Source organism: Bemisia tabaci, chromosome 4, assembly GCF_918797505.1.
Source record: "Bemisia tabaci chromosome 4, PGI_BMITA_v3".
Lineage (NCBI taxonomy): Eukaryota > Metazoa > Arthropoda > Insecta > Hemiptera > Aleyrodidae > Bemisia > Bemisia tabaci.
The window spans coordinates 57287118-57310121 of NC_092796.1; the positions used below are offsets into that span (position 1 = coordinate 57287118).

Below are 23004 nucleotides of genomic sequence, written 5' to 3' on the forward strand. Positions count from 1 at the left end.
CAAAGTCTAGGAGCATTAAAGTCTGAGATTTGAGTTCAAGAACTTGCATGTGATCAATACGATCGGTCGGAGAACGTGGCAACATGCAATGAACATCTTGGACTTACCAAGTGTTTCTTGCTTAACTCTTCTTTCCCTAAACTCACCCAAAAATCAGGTCCTGAATTTTCTATATGAATAAGCAGACATTTTTATTCTATGTTAGTGGAATATTCTGTATAAATTTTAAGCAATAGCTTGTTTCTCTTTGAAAAAATAAAATGCGAGTCGAAAACACCACAATGGAGATACATATTTTTCTGCACTTTGGCCATGGGTATACCTTTTTGAGTATCGATTCAAAATTTGAATTAAAAATCGGTGAAATGATTATTTATCTGAAACAGGCTCTACACTCAAGTATTGAAATTGACTTCAGTAGTAATTTGACATTGCCAATATCCCAAGGCTTTCTGGTTTCGTTTGATCTAAATACTTGAATTATTCTGAATTCACCGTTAAGCCTCGATCACGGGAGCGTCATCAAAATTGAATCATCTTTTAAATCATATAAATGAGGATTACAGTGGTTTTGCTCACGCATCTACACGATAATTGTTATGCGTAAGAATGCAGAATGGCTATAATCATTTTAGAATTTCAATGAGAATTGCTTACTAGAGTATTTAAAATGTCATGTAACGAACGATCGTTTAAGAAAGATATTATAATGATGTTCATGAATGTGCTCACAATTTTTTTTTAAAAATCTGATCCCAGCTTTTTCTTCGGAGATTACCGCCAGGGGGCCGTCCCTAAATTACGTAACGGACTTTTTCCGCATTTATGCGACCATTGACCCCCCCCCCCTTCTCCCTTTTAACGATTTTGTGACGTAGGTCCTGAAAATCTAAAAAAACGTACACCAAGCAACAGAACAATCCGCGTTATAGAATGTCAATAAATTAAAATCGATGGCCAAGGAGCGAAACCACGTATCTTCGTTTGCAACGTTGCAGATTTCCTGTCATATATTTTATGTTTTCGTCGAAAAATTAATAAACGTAATTTTTTTCTAAACTAGCTCTAGTTGCTTCTCTATTTGTGCAATATTCTGTATGAATTTCAAATCCTGCACTTGGCTTGTTACTCCTCAAGATGATAAAACAGGCTCGGAGATTTTGAAACTCTACCATAGACATACGTAGTGTCGCACTTTGGCCATCGAAATGTATCTTAGAAAATATCTTAGAAAATATAGTATATAAAAATATATATAGGTAGGTATCGTAGATATTCATTACGAAATGAACATCCCAGTAAATCTGGCCGGAATTCCAAGGTTTCCATGTTTATCTCCGTGGATAATGAAAACACGATATTTGTTCAATGCTTCAATTAATTCATTACATTTCATGATATGTTGATTTGTTCTCCTCGGAGTTTAAACCTAATCGAAGGATGATTGATTATTACCAAAGCGTGGCATGCTTTGCGATACATAGTTTGATCTGCCATTTAAACCTACGGAAAAGGATCGATAAACAGGGTGTTCGCAACGAACACCTTTTAATAGTCGATGCTTTACCACAGTTTCAAATGAGGAGATATCGATAATCGATCACGATCATTCACGCCTCGCCACTGACTTAGGAGGTGTGAATCAAGTTACGAAACACAGTTAGCTCAATGATAATTGTCTCTGTGATAAAGAGAAACCCTTTGATAGAAATTAATTTGAAATCAGAAGTGAGAATAAGAAATTCCAGGAAGTTCGAAGTCAAGCGAGGGAAGCTTCATCTGCCATAATCGTGACTTTTTGAAAAGCTGAAGCGATGGCAATTTTGTTGATTTCGCAGTAAAGGCGAAAGGAAAGGTTAAGAGCGTTTGACAACCACCAACCTTGACTTACATTCTTGACCAAAGTTATCAGTTGCATGCAGCGAATGGCTGCATAGGAAATTTGGCGAACATAATGTTTACGTTGCTTGATGACGACTCATTCGTGCAAACATGAACTTGAGCCCTAAACGTAGTAAAGAACCACATTGCGTTTTACGGCACAAGGGCCACTTATCAAATATTATGCAACGCACGAACCTGCTACTCTAGTTTCCCTCCAAAAATGGGTAAAATTCCTCTCTAGTAGACTTTTTTACGAATAAAACAAGAAAAGCATGTTTTCTTTGTTCATTTGCTTTGTTCTGGTGTATCCCTTTCCTCTTATTCAAACAAAGAGTGAAACAATGTAAAACAGGTACATACCCATCCTCCATAAGTCCATCCTCCTCCTGCTTTAAGTTCGGTAATTGAAATGAAGTGCGTAGCTCGTCATAAATGTTGATGATGAGAAAAAAACGCATATGTAGATTTTAGTGCTTGGGAATTTTCTTTTTTTAACACTGTTGGTAAAGCAAACTATCCATTAAACTCGCCGATGAAGAACGTGTGAAATGTCCGCACGTATTGACTCAAGAAAATTTCGCCATCGTCAATGCTCAAGATTTTGATCGATTATCACTTTTTCCATGGACGATGGCCGATGCCTAGAATTGGTTGCAAAAGGAAGCCCGAAGTTATACCTTTTGTAGTTTCAAAACATCGGCCTCCTAACTTTCAATTTCACCTACATGAAAAACATTCAGCCAAAAAATTTCAGATAAATTTCCACGTTATGGCAAACGTTATATTTCGTCGACTCGGCCCTAAAAACGTACCTGACTGCCCATGTCTCATACGCAGAGAAGCCTAAAGTTTCATCTGCAACATTTCCAAAATGACAGCCATCGCCATCTTCAATTTTTTCCTGATCCAAACACTGTGAATTGTAGGCATATAGACTACAGAGTCAAGGTAAGTTTGAAATTTTGACAAAATTGAAGATAATATATGAAAAATACAGGAGCAAAAATAGCTACCATAGGATAAACTTTTTGGGTAATTTCTCAAAATGTAAGAAAACTCTCAATTCCTCATAAAATTGTAATTTTGGCCTCAAAGATGAATGACATTAGCTTAATTGACTAGTAAAAAATTAAAAGATTGAATTTGAAGAATTTAAAGCTCCTTTGCCGTTTCATTCACCCGATGCAGCAGTTACATGCAATTATTGTATTATGCAACTGCAAGACAACAGAAATGCAGGTTTTGCACCCGTGATGACCCTTGTGTTCATACAAATCGATTATCTCGGCACAATTACTTACGAGGAAAGAGTCAATCAAAGTTTGCGCTAACAATGTTATTGTGAATTAATTAGCTGCAACTTGTAATCAGATAATGCAACTTAGTGGCCAAACTTTATCGTATTCGGTAGTCTACTAGATACATATTCACAGTCAAGGTCCAGATAGATAACACGCGATAAATCAATTTAAGCTTCGAACATGAATCAACTCTACGTTTTAGACCAAAGCCTGGCCCTTTATGACCCTAGACTTATCCTCAATTAGTTTCAAATCAATGAACATTGCTGATTAAGCAATGTAAATTAGTCTGAATTTTAGAGATTGGAAACATGAAGCTTTCAGAAAGAGGGGAACTTTTATCCTTACTGTTGGCACTTTTAAAAAGCAAAAAGAATCATCCCCACTAATTCATCATATTAATGAATTAGCATGTCTTTTAGTGCGTTCCAAAATTCATCATATTTTCATTTATTAAGGCAGATCACTGCTATTTTTCTCCTCATCCACAGTATTTTCTTTTCCTCCTTCGAATACGTATTCGCAATAGCTGCTGTCCGTTACTTTCCTCCACTTTTTTTTTTTTTTTTTTTTTTTTTTTTTTTTTTTTTTTTAACCATAAATATGGATGTGAGTAGCCATTGTGATCAGGGAACCGCTCAAAAATAAACGTAATTTACTGTTGCTACTCTATGTCTCTTCACACGCTTTGAACAACTGCTTGATTGTCGATTGAAACCTGACTTGCCTTGCTCTTCCATCTGATCTTGCTCTAAAAACATTTAATTTTTCTCCATCCACGTGTAAAGTCGTCCCTTCTCAATAATTTTCAAGGGGACGCTTTCTCAGATACCGTCCTTATCAGGTGAACTTGAAACTATCTCTCACTACAAGTCGTTTATTTACTGTGTATTTGAATAAGATAACCACTTATGTCATTTATCAATGAATGCATGCGTTACAAAATTGAAAGGCGGCACGGCGCGTGCATAATATATCTAATTAGAAGTATATCTAACCTTACAAATCAGTAACCTGCACCACCAATAAATCGAACAACACGGAGTGCTAAGATAGGTATTCTTTCAATTTTTCTGCTGAAATCGGATGTTGGTGTACTACGTGCACTGTACCTGTACCGTGATATTTTTCGTGGTAAACTATCGTGCCTCGTGGATGTGACAAACGGATTAAGAACGTGAATTTAGAGGTTGATACTGATGTTATCATGACTTGATATAAAGAACTTCAGACCAGCGTCGATTTTCTACCATTTGGTTCAATTTACAACGGTATGATTGTTCCTGGTCACTTAATTTTTTATGTTTCTGAGACTTACACTTGGGTTGATCATATATAACTAGAAGAACATGTCATTTCCAACTTTAACCAAAAATTGTAAGATAACCCAAACAAAAATCTCGATTTTTCTCATCAGAAAATCTCAAAGTTAATCAATGAGTGAAAGGCCTTTTACTGAGTCCGGCTGAGATCAAGGGTTAATTTTTATCGAGGCATTTATGTAATCTCAACCAGATATGGTTTATTACCCCTTACATTTTTGGTTAAAATAAGAAAAGAAACTCCAACATTTCTCTGTGCGCAGATCGGATCGAATCATGCTCCGAGTGGTCTCTTTCGACTTTTATAATAATTATAAATCCCGAGGTCACTCTTATCGTGGAAATTCTACATTTCGTGACTCATTTAGGTGGCATGACGAGCTGCCAGATTGTAAATAGTTACCATTCACCGTCCGCCCATTCGATCATCGCGGTATTTTTAAAGTTCGTGTGGAACGAAAGAGGTAACTCGGCACTGATTGTGGTGTTCTAGCTCCATTTAATATCAATACTCATCTCCCATGCCAGATATATCAAGGGGTTATGAACAAATCGTGTTTTGAATTGGACTGATAAACTACTCAAACCTAGCTGACTTGGGGGTATCATATCAATGGCCAAAAACGAAACCACGTTTCTCTCTTGCGGTTTTTCAAAATTTCCGTTCCTGCTTTAGTTTTTCGAAAAAGAACGGACTTCTTAGCATAAAATTTATAAAAATATTCTGCCGATTGAGAAGAAAAATCAAGGAAGTTTTCAAGAAATTACATTGCGTTTCCCAAAGGAAAATAAAGGATAACAGAAAGTCGCAACGTCGCGAATAGGGTTACGTGAAGTCGCATTATGGTCATCTATATGCATAGTTTTGAAGCCGATCTTTGCATGCGCGTGAAACATTGAAAGCTCTCAAGGCTTCAATGCTTTAAATTTTCAAAAATGCCCTCTGAATCCAGTGGTTCATTTCGTCTTTTCGCGCTACAATATGCACCTGCAATGGAGAGATTTATACTTTACTATTTAAAAAATAATTACGTTAATTGACCACTCTGCTGGGTGACCTGCCGTTACTTATTGACGCTATTCATACATTATTTTTAGAATGTAACAATACAAGAATCCAGCTAATTGTATAGTTACAAAGTTTTTTGCTATCTGTATATGATTTATTCACTAAGGCAGGGTGTACAGCTAAAGTTCATGATTGTTTTAATCCAGCCGTCGGGGATAGAACTTAGTATTAAAATAATCGACACTCAAACAAACTTTCATACCTGCATACCTTTCATCCGTTTGAAAATAATAGTGAGGAACCCACCGCTTCCGCTCCTGTGGTCGGGCAAGAAAAGTTTGAGCGCCTTCAGATGATAGTATATGCAACACAGGCATCCATAAAGCACGAATAGTTGTATCCAGGCGCCGTCGCATATTTTGCCGTACGAAGCTACCTGGTCCCGTAGTTTTGCCGCAAGACCAAACCGGGCAAGAGTCTTAGTTTCAGTTTTAAATTCTTTGTAATGTTATATAGCTCTCCACTACTGTTCAGCTTTTTATTCCGTAGTTAATGTATTTTACTTTGCTTTCTCTCCTTTATTTTTGTTTGCTGTTTTGAGGAAATAAAATGAATTAAAAAAAAATGGAGCAACCTTAATAATTTATTTTCTAGCTGTGAAAAATAAATAGAAACAGTCCCCTAGTTGGCTTGAAGCATGTACGAGACTTGTATACTTAAAACTAAATTGGACCGAGTTTATCAGAAAGGAACCAACCCACATTAAGTTGAAACCGGGAAAAAGAGGTTTGAAGTTTTAATCCTGCATAAGGCTCGATGTAGAAAATAATCTTTAGCCCCTCTTTTCACAAACTAATTTCTGTTTTTTGACTTTCAGTTTTTGGCAGGAGAAAATATGCGGCTAGTGGAACTCGTGAGCATTCTTAACTCAATTTTGTCGAAAATGTAGGTTGGTTCCTTTCCGATAAACTCGGTCCAATTTGTACTTACTATTAAGAAAAAAAACATAAACCTATAATTCTCATCCGTGTCATGAGTCCAGAGGATCCCCCACCCCAGAGTTAAATTATTTTTCTCCTTGTTTTTATCCTTTTTTATTTAAAGTCGACAACCGTGCAGAGATTCGGCCTCGGGCGTTTTTATCGATACCCCGTCGCGTCCGGCCGTGCGTTTTGCGGTTAACATCATCCCTCCCCCGCCCCCTTTATGATCTGATGATTATTCCCTTTGCAGATACCGAGGGCTTGCACTATATATATATATATCGAGGCTCTTGAATCGCGGCGAGCTTTGCCCCCACTTCCTCGGAAAAGTTTGAGTTTGGCGAGCCTTTGTTAAACTCAGCAGGTTCTCGTCCGAAGTTCGACCCGAGATTACGCGACCTTCACTTTTAAAATAACTATTTTCATCGCTTTCATTGGAGCGCATTCACCAATCAAGGATCTGTAGTGATCGAGCTGGGTCAATGGATGTTAATGAGCGCTGACGTCCCAATGGTTGTATATAATTAGCATTGAAAATGAAAGTTTGGCTTCATTTTTAAGTGCAATTTAAAGATGTGAAGAATGTAAGTCCAGACTCCAAGGAAAAAATCATGAAAAAAAGAGTGTAGAAAAGTTAATTTTTATTTTTTTAAAAAAAAATTTAAAGTGTCTCAATTATTTTGGTATTAGGTTTATTTGGTGATTAACGAGTTTATATCTTGATAGATCAAGAACCTGCCTGAGACCCCAGAACTCCTTTGAGAGTTCTAGTCATAGAAACCGAAAATTATAATGCGTAATGGATCACTACGTAAGCGCATTTTAGAATAAGTCAGCGTAATTTATAAGGATCCAATCTAAAATCTAAAATTTCGGAACTGTTTGAGAAGTCAGAACCGCGGGTTTCGCTATATTCAGGACACCCACACTGGCGAGGAACGAGTGATCGATTATCGATATTTCCACATTTGAAGCTGTGGTAAAGAATCGATTATTAAAGTATTCGTTGCAAACACCCTATAGCTCCTTTTCCATAGGTTTAAATGGCGGATTAAGCGATAAATCGCAAAGCACGCTACGCCATTGGACACCTAATCGAAAGTCTGAGCCGAAAAATGACTAATACTGGAATTAATCTCGTGACTTTGAAAGAGGAAAAAATGCTGATATCTAAGATTGATTTGAAATGAAGCTCCTACGTTCTTCTTCGAGTTCTCTTTTGGTTCTGCCAATGCTTTGTTTCTGTAGTTACAAATAGTTTTATTTGCTTTCTTTCACAAGTAGGTAAACATACATCACAGTTAAGTAAATAGCACGCGAATCAAGGAGATATACTTCAATAAAAGTAAAAATAGTATCAACAAAGGGATCGATTGAGCAAAAATTTCATCACAAAGGAACCGTTCATTTTCCGCTTTAGAGTAAACAAGAGCGCAGATTGTCATGATTTAATTGCGTCGAATCTTGAATTTGTGTCTTGTCTTGAACGCTTGGAAATGACGTCCACTTGAAATGACTCAATACAGTAAAAATTTAGGATAGTTGCGAAAATCTGATTTCGGAAATGGTAAGTCATGTTGAAGGAATTTTAAAAATAATGGGTATTAATGAAAAAAATCCGAGTAAAAAAAATGATCCTTATTATTAATTAAGCCTCAGCTGATCGGAGCTGATGAGTCATTGGACGTTTGCACAATCAATTAGAAATACGAACAGTTTAGATTACAACGTTGTTTAATAGTTTAATAGTGTAATTTTTAGTTGCCTGCTGGTAATTTTGGAATATTGTATTAAATGTTCCTAAAGTCAAGTTTATGTTCCCGAACGCACTGACCTATGCAGACCCAAGGTGGGATGTAATACCTGTGATGGTATAACATTCTCTGGTCTAACTCAAAACCAGTGAAACAAGCTATGCGAAGTTCCTCAATTTCATTCAAAACTCCTTCAATTTCCGTCGCCGCAAGTAACTTTGCTTTCAGGTCTTGATCCATTCCGAGATTTATTAACCCGCCGCGCGCCGTTTGTCTAAGCAGTACGGTTTGTCGTTCGATCGCAGAGTTTAACGATCCTAACGTGGCTGTATGACACTCTCTAACCCAGTTCGATAATTGATCTATGAGTTGATAATTCCTTATTTTACAAAATTCTCTGAAGAAAAATTTCCAATATTAGCATCTCACTGTAGTACACCAGGTATTCGCGCACAGATTTGATCACTTGGACAAGACTTGAGAAACTTTTGTTAATTAAATTTGGTAGTATTTCCCAAGAGGACATCTTTAGTCGCATTTTCTTTGATTTGTGATAATTGCTTGGATGGTACTTATGAACTTATTTTATGTTATGTCCCAGGCTTTTGCATGCAAAAACTATAACGTTAACACATGATGAATCGTTTATGGGAGCCCATGAATCCAACAATCTAAACGTCTGGAATGGCTTACCAGTGCAAACACTGCGTAACCTTTTGAAATTGATTTAGGTTAGGTTCACTCGGGCTCACACAGCAACCTGCCATCTAAACCCATGTTAAACACTGCCCACATTTTGCCACATTTTGTCTTAGCAATATGAAAATATGGCAACCTCAATCTTGACGCTTTGGCTCAGCTATAGCAAGCTGTAAACATTTTGAACAATACAAGGGGGAGAGAGAAACAATGCTCAATTGATCAGTCTGCTAAAGCCGCTATAGTGCGCAATTTGACTCGCGTGGGGTAGAGTATTGTTTTTCTTGTGATCGGACAATTTAAATTTCCCGTGACCAATGAACGATAAAAACGTTAATATCTCAGCCAGGAGTTACTTCCAGTAGTTTTCGTTGCGTGAATCGTGTTCTACGTGAAATTCAAGCAAAGAATCATGTATCGGAGTGCTTAAAATTGTATGCCTTCTTAAGTGGTTCATTTGATCTAAAAAAGCGAACATAGAGAACTTTCCTAACTTTTCTCGGATAAAATATTTTATCGGGAGAAACGAGGCAACGTCGAAATGCTCATACGGTGTCCAAACACCACATGGGCTTTTTCAGCCCTATTATTCATTACCACAATTATTCTAATGCGAGTTCGAATAATCGTGCGAACACCGTGCAGCCAGCCGGCGCGGCGCGGCGCGGCACGGTGCGGCGTTAAACTTACCGTAGCGCCTGCAAGACTGCGGGAATACTTCGCGCATTGCGCTAAACGGAGCCGTCGGCGCGGAACGCCTTAGCGCCTACAAGACTGTGAAAATTCTTCATGCATTGCACGCACAGCACGGTGCTTGCTTTAATCTTTCCAATTTCTCGAGGACAGACCTGACCTGCATGCTCCCACTCGCGGTGCGGTGGACACAACATCCAACCAGTGCTCAACGCGAGCTTGCAATCCTCGAAGGATCGTGGAGATTTTTTTGCCTTCTGTTAACTTTTCCTTCATTAAATATCGCTCGTTGCACCTCATCTTTCTAACGAATCAAATATCAAAATTTGCCAGTTTTAGTTGCAAACTTCATGTCCGACTTCACCAATTGGCTCGTTAAACTGTACGTCGTTGTTTCGTAATTTTGGTGTTTTCAGTCATGGAGAATGCGAGTGTAAAACGTGGGCGTTCGGCAAGGCATGGGCATGTTTCTCTCTACCCGTCCGCATCAAGCGGCGTCAAATCTATGTCAGTGATAGGAGAATGCGACAAAAGCGAGAGTTAGGAAATAATCCGTATGTGCAGGCGTAGATATTTGAGTATGTAAAATTTAACATTTTTTTAAAAAATTTAAAAACTTTTAAAACAAACTTAAAATCATTCACTTGCATAAAATTAAAAATTTTATGCAAGTGAGTTAAGATTTTTTGCGAGTTCCAAAATTTTTAATTTTATGCATTTAATTTTATGGGGCGCGCTGAGGACGGAGGTCGGGACAATTCCAAAACGCGTCCGCTTCAAAAATTAAAAATTTTATGCAAGTGAGTGATTTTAAGTTTGTTTTAAAAGTTTTTAAATTTTTGTAAACTTTTTTAAAAATTTTAAATCTTACATATTCAACGACTTGTGCAGTGATTTAAACTTCTGTAATATTTTCTCGTCCATATTTGATTTCATTCACGGCAGGCGTAACGAGAAAACTATTTGACCACGGGTATAGGCATATTGCCGCTAGCTGGATTGAAGGCGCATCACACTCTGAAGTTGACTGGATCGCGCTACATTCCCTGGCTTGCGCGACACTAAAGTCGCCGCATAACTACGACCACGCATCATTTCTTTTGACGATCCTTGCCCGGATTTTACCACAGTTAAAGGGTAAATATGTATCTTAGATGCAATGATTTAGAAACTCGGACGATGTTTAATCGATGTTTTAACAACGCAGCGATTCTGAAACTTGATTCGCGTAAAACTAATTTTGGTTTGATAAAAAGAAAACCGAACTCGATCGAACGAAAATATTGCGTCGAAATTTTTTGTGATTTTATTTTAGATAATTCCGGAAATTTCCTGGAAACTCTTAAAAAAAACTGTGTGTAGCTTTTTAAAAAATTGATTAAAACTAAAACATGGGTAAAGAGATGTGCAATGTTGCAATCGGAGGTAAGAATTTTTTTATCCGCGTGCAGGCGTCGATATTTGATTTTATTCGCGGCCGGCATAAACGAGAAAACTATTCCACGACGGGTGTAGGCATGTTGCCGCTAGCCGGCTGGAAGGCGCATCACACTGCGAAGATGACTCTACCGCGTTCCCTTTCCTGGCTTGCGCGACGCTGAAGCTACTAAACTAGGACTAGGCAAACTAGGACTAGGTGTCATCATTCTTATCTCTATGCTTCGGTTTGGACCATAATGGACCACTAGACAAGGTACGAATTTCAGCATTCTGATGCATGTTCCTTAACCAAAATTTAACGTGAAATACGATGCGGACAACGATAATTACCTAAATCAATTCCTTACGAAGATATTTAATGATTCTTGATGCATGAATTCAAACCACCCGCTCATGAAAACTCATTGCTCGACGCGATTCACATCGCGTATCTGCGATATAAAAATCTGGCAATCTCAATCTTGACGCTTTGACTCAGCTGAAGCAAATTGCTTATAGCTTGAACAACACATGGTGGGAAATGAACATTCCTCGATTTAGATGCTTGCTGAAACCGTCGTGGTGCGCAATTTAACTCACGTAGAGCTTTGAGTTTCTTGTGAGCAGGCAGTTCAAATTCCTCGTAACCGGTGTGAAATAAACGACAGAGTAAAGGGGAGAATTTTATGAGCCCCCCCTCACATTCCGCAGCTCGCATGGCGCACGACCCGCCTTCCATTACTAATCTTCATCTAGCGTTGCGAGTTCACTAATTACTTAACACGACCAGCATGTAGGTAATTTTAAAAATCGAAAATTTAAAGAAAAACTAAGAAAAAAAGAAAAAAACCATTTATATGATCCACGAGTTTCTCCCCGCAAGTAATCGTTCCCCAACCGCCCGCCGCCGCGGAGAGCTGCTGCGTGCTGCCTGCGCAAAACGCGCACTGACGCCTACAAACCTAAGGGGCTACTTCACGCATTGCGCAATGCTTGAAGTATCCCCTTAGGTTTGTAGGCGTCAGTGCGCGTTTCAAGCTGGCAGCACACCGCGCCGCAGCGTGCTGTGAACTTGCCCACAATTAATAGGTCAGGGTGTTAAAATGTAGGCAATTTGACATCAAATTTGAAATTAGCGACTCGAGAAACATCAGTTACGAAACTTTCGTGATCTTTCAGTCATTATCCGACTTATTTCTTCCTATCTTTTAGTTTTGGACCATAGTCCGCCGCGGGCGGCGGCGCTCATGAAATGCTCCCCCGTGTTCAATCGATGAAATAAAAACTTTAATATCTTCGTTAGGAGTTGGTTATAGTAATTTTCGTTGCGCGAATTGTAATCTACGTGAAATTCTGGTTAAGAAACACGCATCAGTTTGCTTACATTCGTACCTTGTCTAGTGATCCATTAGAGGGAAAATATGTATCCTCATTGTGACAATTCAGAAACTCGGATGATAATTAATTATTTTTGGTCATACAAAAAGAAAATAGAACGGACGAATAAAATCGCGTTGAAATAATTATCGATGATTGTATTTAAGAACATTTGGAAAAAATCGCGGAAACTTTTCAGAGAAACTGTGCGCAGCTTTGAGAAACATTGATTAAAAATAAAACATAGTGGTGCATAACGTTGCAATTAGAGATAAATACGCTTTTTTTCGCGTGCACCCGTCGGCTTTTGAAACCATTCATCTTTTAAATATCTTGAACATGGTTGTTCCACGATTTTTTACGTAAAGTTTCATTTCAGTGGTTGGCAGCCGCGAAGCGGCCACGGGCTCCTAATATGTAATATAAAACCACCAATCGTTGAACCATATAAAGATGAATTCTTGCCGCGCTAAACGAATGTTGAGCCTGAGGCAGTAAATCCTGCGAAAACATTAGTTTGGATTGGATCATTATCTGGAAGTATAGTTTTTTGCGGCTACTGGAATTGCAGGAGTTATTGAATTATTTGAAAGACTACGTGCTTCTCTAACTCCTACAACTCGGGCTCGAGTTGTACGAAACAAATGTATGAACACATATATGTATTGTTTCTCTTGAAACCTGATTTAGTGAACGAGTTCAGGATTTTTGATTTTAGGTGTATGAGAGGGGTTTTATAGGGGGGGGGGGGGGATTTGTGAGAGGTGGAGAGATTACGTGCGATTATCCGAGAGTAGGTCTGACTAACAATTAGTCAAATATCTATCCAAGGAGAGGATAAAATAAACTAATATTAGAGCGAAATATACAAAAAATGTGATATCAGGGAAATTACTTTGTGCGCTTGAGCTGGAAGGAACAAACTACGGTTTATATAAAATACCAACAATTTTTAATCAGGGTAAAAGCTGAAGTTTTTCGGTCATGAGGAGCCAACTTCGGTTCAAGTAAACATCTCGTCAGTCAAACTTAATCTCGTGTTCCTCACTAAAAAAACGACTGCTTAAACCGAAATTAGGTTTCTATGATAGAAAATGCTATAGTTACCGAGACCAAAAAATTTGATGTCCCACATATGAACCGTGATTCTTGTGACCGAAGTTTCCTTTTATCCCCGCCCAACACTTTAGTAAACTTTAAGGATATGAAAAAATGAACTAGTAAACTTTGGGAACTTAAACTTGACGTATCAGCCTGACTAAATTTCACGTTTTCAAATCTCCTGTAATTTTTTATCTTTTTGGCTGACAAACATGTAGCACAGGAGAAACCAGGATAAACTCATTTATGTCCCTGTGATATACAGAGAAACCTATGGACGATTCAGTTGCAGCGAAGAAACATAGGGGAAAATGTCCACGCGTTGTGTCTTTTGTCATCTTGCTCTCGCAGTAACAACCTAACAACACGTCCGCAGTGCTCGCTCAGTGTAAACAAACAACATAAACGACACAAACTTAAACATCGCACCGAAGCGCGCACCTCATTCATGAGCCAATCACAGTCGATTCTCAACGATGTCCAAATCATAACGTGCTAACTGCAGTCACTCCCCCCACATTTTTGTACGCAACTTCCCTCGGTAAAGTGACTCAAATATTTAGTCTTAAGAGAATAACTCAAAACACTGCAACCGAAGTGAATAACTTAACAATAACCTTGATGATATGTCGGCATGACTGTCGTCTTTTCCTCAATCGGTCCTTCGAATTGGACAATCGTCCGTCTATTCGTCTCCTCTCTAACGTAGGGTCGCGTCTCTATTTCCTCATGAGCCCTGGAGAGCATTTAGTTGTACGGAAAACAGGGCTCACGTTGAAATTGATATATGCCCTTACGTCAGAGGCGCGACACATTGATGAGTGGGCCACGGCCGTGATCGAATTCTAACTCACCGCGGATTTTAGCGGGTAACCCGAGAGTGTTCAACCATCTCGCGGCCGCGCATGTCTGCCCGTTTAACTTTTGAATGTTGCGAATTTGGACGCGTGTGTCCTTTCGTTAAGCCGTTTGTACCTGCTCGTATTTTTTTCGCTAAATACATATGGTTCTACCGATCAAACTCATCAGTGTGAACAAACCGAGAGTAACAACCGATAAATCCGAAATGAGCACAAGTGCGGACAAGTGTCTCAGAGTTCAAAGTGGCCATTCAACCTTATCTGTGAGTGAACCAATTTCGCTAATTTATCACGCGAGTCTTAAGTTTCGTGGATGAAACGCGGTATCGTGGAGTTCAGAAAAAAAAAAAACACAGTTGTGCGGCGCGGCGTGGGACGATTTTTTTCGTTCGCCTCGTGTTTAGATAATGTTCTGTGTCAACATTCCATTAGTGAATTTTTTTTAGATAAGTTCGGATCTGTGCGGGTCGGAAAATGATTGTGATCGTGATTTTGGCCGTGCTGAGCCTCATCATCATCAGCAAGTTGATAACGAAAGCTACGCTTATTATTCGACAATATCAACTTCTGAAAAAAGTCCCTGGCCCCCCTATTGACAGCATTTTCTTGGGGCATGCGGCAGAAATTCTCTCCTCCTCATCAGGTGGGTCATGGGTGCTACAGTATTCAAATTTAGCCAGTTTAGTATACCTACTTCATTTTATTTATTTATTTATTTTTCTTCAATACATGCTCTCTACTTCTCAAAAATCTTACGGGCACAAAAGTTGTTAGGGGAGTCAAAATTTGACTGAAGGGGCAAAACTTCAAAAATTCTTCAAAACTGTCAAAAATTAGAATAACTGACCTAGAAAGCGGGGTCAATTGACGCGGGAAATTTGACATGACGGGGGAAGGAGCATAAAGGGGAGGGTAGCCCAATTCTTGAACTTCTGCGAGGGAAGAACCTCGAATTTTTTAAGAAAGGGGGAGGAACAGATGAACAAACTTACAAACAAGGGAGTCAAGGAATATTCTCCTGAAAAGTGTTGAGTATTTCGACGTCTAAACTCAAGTAGCAATTTTACGTTTCCCTTACACTAATAATATATGTACGTATTACCAAAGAATTTAAGCGGTGAGAGAGTTTTCACTCAATTATTTTACAGAAGTGTCATAAATTGCGTTAAAAAATTGTGATCGTCTGAGCTAAACGTTCAGTGAAACTTTTAGTGTGACTGAACTTTTCAAACTGATTAAGAGGACGGCAATAAGTATATATAAACAGTCATTTCAGTAATAGATGGAAAAACGTTCAATTCAATATGTATACATCCTTCGCTATTTTTTTGCGAGTTCATGAGTGTCGCCACTGTCGCCATCAAAATACGAGCCTCCTCCACGCTTGACCCACCACTTATTCAAAATTGGAAACACTTTCACAGTCATGTGTATTTTATTTGCAGAACTTCCGAAAATACTCGGTAGGAGAGTCAAAGAGTATGGCGGCTTTTTCAGGCTTTGGATATTCAGCCAACCTTACATTCTCTTGGCGAGCGCGGATTACACAGAGGTGAGTTTGCCATTGTCAAGAAATCTAAATCCGCTAATTAAAGTCCTCAATATCCGAGGAATAGATTTAATGCGTCATTATTGAGCCGCCCGTGTTGCAGTGATTGGGTTGACCAGTAAACTCTAAACTTCATGGCAGATTATGAACGATGTCAGTCAATTCACGGTAAATATCAAGACAAACTACACAAATTCATTATTAGAATTGCATTATTAGGTGTCTTTTTCATATTTTCTCGTCGAAATCAATACGTGCGAAGGAAGTTTTGCAAATCGACCCCCAAAAAATAAATTTAATGTTATTAGGAATTACTTTTTCTTACTTATCCATGAAATAACTAATTTACTTTGGGAAATTAATGGTACATATGCTGTTTCTAAATTGAGTCAAAATTAGTTGTTCGTAATTTGCAAAATGTAATCCAATTGAAGACATCTGTTCCCCATTTAATAAAAATGAGGAGCATCTCTTTGTGCTGTGCGCAGATAGCTGATTGCGGAACATTTTGTTAAGTGCGAACTTTTTGCGTAAATTGTTATGGGAGCAATGTAAATGCAATGTTTGAACTTGCAGCTTATTATGATCAGTTTAACCTTACCAGAACTAACACGTAGGCTGTCTTGTATTTAGGAGGTAATCAGCATCCATAGCATCAAATAAATGCTTTGGGTGTGCGGGATTTTTCATTTTGTTTTGGGAATTTAGATGTCCTTTACTCCATTTCGTTCAAGCGTTTTCCTCAATTGAATATCTTAAAGACAAAGTAATAATAAGAAGCCTAAGGTATAGCAAGAGTTGGCAGCGCTGTGGATTTGAGTTATGCTAGCCGCCTGCTTTAAAATTCGAATGCAAATGTCTTTGACCTCCATCCCCTCTCATTCGGCTTATGACGTGCATTTCGATCTATTAAAACATTTCCCTAGTCAAAATGCAAGTAAATTAATGCATTATTTTTCCAGGAAGAGCGGCAGAAACTAAGCTGCCCTGCTCAGCATCCGTTAAAATTACAAGGTAGATATCGACGGTTAGAAAGCGAAACCACGTACCTCTAGACTTTCTGCCATACTTCATTTTTTCTTTGGAAAACTAGACGAACACTGAAAAAAATGGTATGCTGTGTTAGCACCTAAGATGTCAAAAATGTGTCTGGTGATTCTACGATGCTACCTTGATTGCTCACTCAGTTGAATTTGCATTGATAGGATGTAAAGTTAACTACGAGGGCAGTGAAGGCAGCATCTTGGGATCACCAGACACCTTTTTGACATCCTAGGTGCTAAAACAGCATATTATTTTTTTTCAGTGAAGTAATTTTTTGTTAGTTGGCTTGTCTCTCTTCGAAAAATGAAATAGGAGCGCACATTTCAAAACACCGCAATAGAGACGTGGATTCGCGCATTTTGGTCATCGATGTACTCTTTATAAGATCCTATCCTCAATTCTATACAACAAAATTCGATATTTCTTCACGGATATCTCTATGTGGGATATTGCAAGTTAATTTATACACAAGTCTCTGAAAAAGAGACCTCATTTTCCAAAAATTGGAAGTGGGTCGTTGCGCTGGTCACAGAATCGTGTTTTGATTATTGATTCTTGTAGATGAGCTTAAAATAATAAAATCTGTTAAAATGGCAACTTTTTACGTTTAATATCAACCGTGATATCGCGCTTTGAAAAATTCGGTTTATGACGTCATCCACCGCGATGGTGAGACCCTCTGTTTCTTCCGCCTTGCTTTCTTCAGTCAGGGATACACAGACTTGCACTGGTCCCTCAACCCTCAATGTGACTTTCTGATGAAAACAAGGTTGAATAAATCAGGAGTAATACTGCCGCGGTGTATGACGACGTCATAAACCGAATTGTTCAAAGCGGTATATCTCTGAAGTTAAAAGTTGTCGTTTGAACAGATCTTATTATTTTTAGCTAATCTGCAAGAATCAAGCATCAAAACACGACTCTGAGACCAGTGCAACCGACCCATTGAGTCGTTAGTGATCGCGCGTGGAAGTAAGATACCTATGAGCATCTGGTACTTCAATTGATGCCTGGTCCATGTTGTAATGTTTTGAAACATGGCAGGAAATTCTAGGTCTGAAAAGACTGCGGTGTGCTTGAACGAGAAAAACACCTTTTCATTAAGATGGCTGCCAAATCGGAGGAGTATACTCATGGTCTCATACGTCTTAGCATGAAACGAACAGCGTTTTGATAGCTAGGCATGGAGAAAGCTTAACTCTTAAAATGATCTCGATTCTTGAACCGGATAAAGCCCGGACGTTTTCCTCATTTGGGCACATGTGTTGGCGTAGATGCAAGGGCGTCTAATAGAAATTCTACTTAATTCCTCATTATAACCGTTTGTAGACATGCCACTAAGAGGAATCGATTTCATTTTTAAGAGAAGAAAAATAGTTTCCCTCGAAAAATTCTGGTTGCGCAGATAAAAATTATTTTTGCGATGAATAAATCATCAGCCATGTTAAATGAGCTCTTGTTGTGAATGTTAAAATTTTAGACGGTGTACCTTATCAGTTTCAATCTGAACGCAAAATGTATTTTCCTCAGCACAATCAGAAACTGTTAAGAGCTCAAACTTTTGTTACCTCGTAAAAATGAACCCGATTTTCTGAAGACGAGCGAGAAAAATCTTCTTTTCCACAGCCTTATAAGTCGACATAATCCTTTTATACCTACATATTTCCATAGTTTAGCCCATCTAGTTCTCGAAGAAAAACTTAAGTAGCACTTCTGAGGAAAGCTCAATTTCATAAAATTATAGACTCAATTGTTGAATATTTCTACGTACGATGATATATTTTGTTCGAGGATTGTATTCCGTAACGCCTCAGCCTCAAGGCAGAATATTCACTGCCAAATTTGACAAGGCAATTGAATTTTTTACAAGACAACGTTTGTGCGAATTACTTTGAAAATTTTGAGGGATTTACTCCGTGCTTTGTTGACAATTCACTGAAATTTGTACAAGAATCCGCACAATCGTTTTCATGGAAAAATTAATATTGCCCAATTAAATTTTGCAATATAGTTGATGTGGCTTGGTTCCTTTCTGCTTAACGCCGCTAGATCCAGAGCATTTATACCTGAGGAATAATTTGTTTCTTAGGTATACATGCTCTGAATCTACAGATCATTGGAAAAAGCGATGAGCTGCATACGGCAGTGAAAATGGCACAATCATAGGTATCCAGGAACTACACAATTTATTCGCGAAGGGCAGAAGCAGGGCACCGCGGGGCCCTCAGAATCAAATAAGCGACGTCGCTTCGCGTACGGATGCTGTTATGCCGTTTTGTTAGTGTTCCCTCCCACACATTTGTATTCGATGGCAGTTTCATGAGCTGGACATATGTATGTTAAAACGAACTACGTACATAGAGTTTGCGTGGAACTTAGTTCATTTTAGCATGATACATCCAACTGATCCTCGTAATAATGAAATTTGCAGAAAAATACGAAGAGAAGATTGCAAAGACACCTTTTGACTTCATAAGCCAGCAGGAAAAGGAAAATGAAGGTACTTAGGGAAAAAAAGAAAAAACCACGGTAGAGATATAAATTAAATTTACAGATTTAATGTGAGTAATATTAAGACATCGTAATGCAGTATGTTGCACGCCCGATAAAAACTCGCTAAATTGACGCTCGTATCATACTAATCTACACAACTTCTGATGCACACATACACCATATATTATGGACCCGGTGCACAAAGTCTACTTAAAACATTTTTTACACTTTTCCTCCTTATTTTAATTTACCTGAAAATACACTATGCACACGATGAGAAGCTAAAAAGCTGAATAAACAATGCCTCAATGATACGACAAAATAATTTTGATTAGGTATGCTTTAACGACAGAAGCAATGATAACACAGATCTACAGCCAAAATAAGGCAAGAAGCAAGGAAGACAATTTCTTACGGATATGTATCGCTGAATCCGGAAATGTCATCCACTTTTCCGGAACACGTTCATTTAGGCAAAACCGCCTATACGTGGTTCTACGTTTCCACTTTCGGTTGACCCTATATTCCGCACTCGTCAAACTTGGTGAAGCGTGCCGAGTGCAATACCCTTTAAAGCTACATGCTCTCCAAATACAAGGTGCCTTTGATTGGATGTTCACATAAAATGCCAAATAGAGTTAATGTAGGTCCAGTGTAGGTCCCCAATCCAGCGTTTTTGCGGCATAGGACGCAGGATCACTTGACAATTCGAGTAAAAACTCAACGCGCGACATCTACCCTGATCAAAAGCCAATCCAATAGGTAGGCAAAAATTGTTTAGAAACTTTAATAGGAAAACGTTCATAACTTTCTCAGAAACGAAGGTTATATTTGAAGAAATTTGACTACAATCGGACATTCATACAGCGTCTTTCCTCAAGATGGTGGTAGTTTGCCGCATAGTTTTATGCATTTTGCACGTTATGCGTTAACCACTGCAGATTTAGGAACGCACAGGATTCTAGTGATTTTTCTAAATGAAAAACCTCTCAACCCTCGAAAAAATCCGAATGCTACCAAACCTAATTAGAATTATTTATACGTGTTGTAGCGCCGTCTCTGTTCGTAGATATAAAAAAATAATAATAGGTTAACCCTTTTAAGTTGAGTCTCTGACTTTCCGGTGCTCTATATTTAGAACTAATGCAAAAAATAATTTGTGACTTGTCAACAGATGTTCTTCAGCATGAAAGAGTTGAGCATGAAAGCAAACGTCTATGATTTCTTACACATTTGGTTGGGACTCGGTCTACTGACAAGTCAAGGTAAGCGGTCAGTGAGACCTCTATCGACTATTCCATTACTTCATTCGTGACACAGGACAGACCTGCCCACCTTCGGTTGATCTAGCATGCGTGGTGACGGAATTCATTAATTATCATGTTCGATTCCTGGAGAGGAGCCGAAAATTACCACCGAAGAATAATAATTTTGTGGCTTTTCAAAGCTTCGCGGAAATAAGTAATTATCAATACGTACTTCCCTGACTATTTGGACGTGCAGCCCAATTCTCCGTCGTAATTGAAGACTTTAAATACAGCATGCTGATCTATAGAGATCATTATCTGTCTATGGTCGGCGAAACCATGGCCCAGTGGATCTCTAGATATACCTAACTATCACAAAAGCTGATATTTTCGGAGTCAGAGAGCTTGTTGTAATGATGATGGAACTCGTTTCCTATCTGCTAAAGTTTCACTGTGATTTGGAGTACATTTTTCAATAAGGAACCACTATTTCTGGCCCATTTCAGAAACAACATACGTGCCATTGGTTTCCCTATGCAGATGCGTGCTTTTATGGGAGAGCCAGAGATAGTGGTTCCTTATTGCAAAATGTGATCCATTTTATATTGTAAGCATGGCGTGGGCTAATAAATAGAAATTGCTACTTATTTCATCAGGTAGGGACGTGTAAGTAATACTATACAAGCTCTAATTGGACCACATTTTGTAATTCTAACAACAATTTCTGACTCAGTTTAGAAACAACATATGTAGACCATTCGTTACCTTATGCACATACGTGTTTTTAAGGATGAGCCAGAGATTGTAGTCCCTAATTGCAAAATAAATTGTTGTAGATGACTATAAGGGGCTGCCTTTCCGAGTGATTCTTCCCAAATCTTACACGCTGCATTTTATCTGGTGGATAGGCACAGGCTTTTTTAGTGAAAATTTTCGTCGAAAATACTCGAATAGCACCATAATAAAATATTCAGTGTGTCCACTTTCCCAATTGTTTAGGTCAATTGTGGCAACAGCGACGAAAACTCATCACTCCAGCCTTCCATTTCGCGATGTTGAATAACTTCAGTGAAACTCTGATTGACAACACTGTAGCACTCATCAAAAAATTGCGTGAAGAATCGTCGGACGCGATAAATGTTTTCAAAATGATGCACCTCATCGCACTTGATAACATTTGCGGTAAGTAAGTATTTTCTTACGTAATACCATAAAAATCCACTAATGTAACGTCATCATTTCATTAAGCGGATTTTATTTAAAGTTCTGAACCTCTTTGGGAAGTTCTGTCCCGGTTTTTCTCATCAATCACCAACACCAGTGGGCATCGTTTTTACCAGATTCGACCAATCAGATCCGTTGGTTTTCGATAGGTCGAACCTTTTTTAGAACCACCTCACGAGATGGTACCAAAATCACGCACCAACGTTGGGATTCGTTAGTCACCGAATCGGAAGTTTCGAACACAAGCAGAATGGCAGCTCGGAGGTTCAGGCACAAAAGTACAGGACCGAACCTCTAAATAAAATTCACTTATCGCGTGTAACATTCGATGAGTTAATTGTTCCATGTATTCTGCATTAGGGCATACGCAAGAGGAAGGAAGGAAAAACAATTGCTCAGACTTTAAGGCTCATTCACATGATGATCATAGTTAGTTCAGGAAAAATATTGCTCCTAATGGTTCTAACTTCAATCTCGATATTGGCCTCATACTACTCAAAAAATAGCTTTGGTCTAAGATTCTAATTTTTCCTGAATATTATATCGTAAATCGGGCAGAAATTCAAATCATTAATTGGACCACATTTTGCAATAAGGAACCACTATTTCAGCCTCTCCCATAAAAGCACGTATCTGCGTAGGGAAACCAATGGCATGTATGTTGTTTCTAAAATGGGCCAGAAATAGTGGTTCCTCATTGCAAAATGTAATCCAGTTAAACTATACGTTTCCATAATCAATCAAACGTTCTCATTATTTTCATTATCGACTTATCTTGTTCTAATGAGTTACCTAACTTTTCAATTTTTTTAAACAAAATGACGGATTATAAAAAGGCTTGAATTAAGATCAAATAGCAACAGCCTTGAAAGAAGAATGAAACAAATCAACTTTTCGTGCTTAAGTACCGTGCAAATTGCCTACACACGAATATGCGGGGGTTTTATGCAAGGGAGCAATGTTGTGTCGCTTACCATCTAAAATTATATAATCCATTGATATATTTCCAAATGAGAATCAATCCTAAAATTCGACGTTTATTTGA

At 38.4% G+C, this 23004-nt stretch overlaps 1 protein-coding gene across 2 annotated transcripts in view; it reads left to right on the forward strand.

The window, feature by feature from the left end:
* Positions 1-3865: 3865 nt before the first annotated feature.
* LOC109042635 (cytochrome P450 4C1) overlaps positions 3866-23004 on the forward strand; it is a 28270-nt gene continuing 9131 nt past the window's right edge. Inside the window, exons 1-5 of one of the 2 annotated variants that reach the window (XM_072300139.1) lie at positions 3866-4241; positions 14849-15045; positions 15848-15954; positions 20663-20753; positions 21735-21917. In XM_072300139.1, the coding sequence (XP_072156240.1) occupies positions 14877-15045; positions 15848-15954; positions 20663-20753; positions 21735-21917 (550 nt within the window). In that variant the 5' untranslated portion in view covers positions 3866-4241; positions 14849-14876. Of the gene's footprint in view, positions 4242-4272; positions 4457-14848; positions 15046-15847; positions 15955-20662; positions 20754-21734; positions 21918-23004 lie in introns of those variants that run through there. The other variant, XM_019059508.2, reaches the window with a different exon arrangement.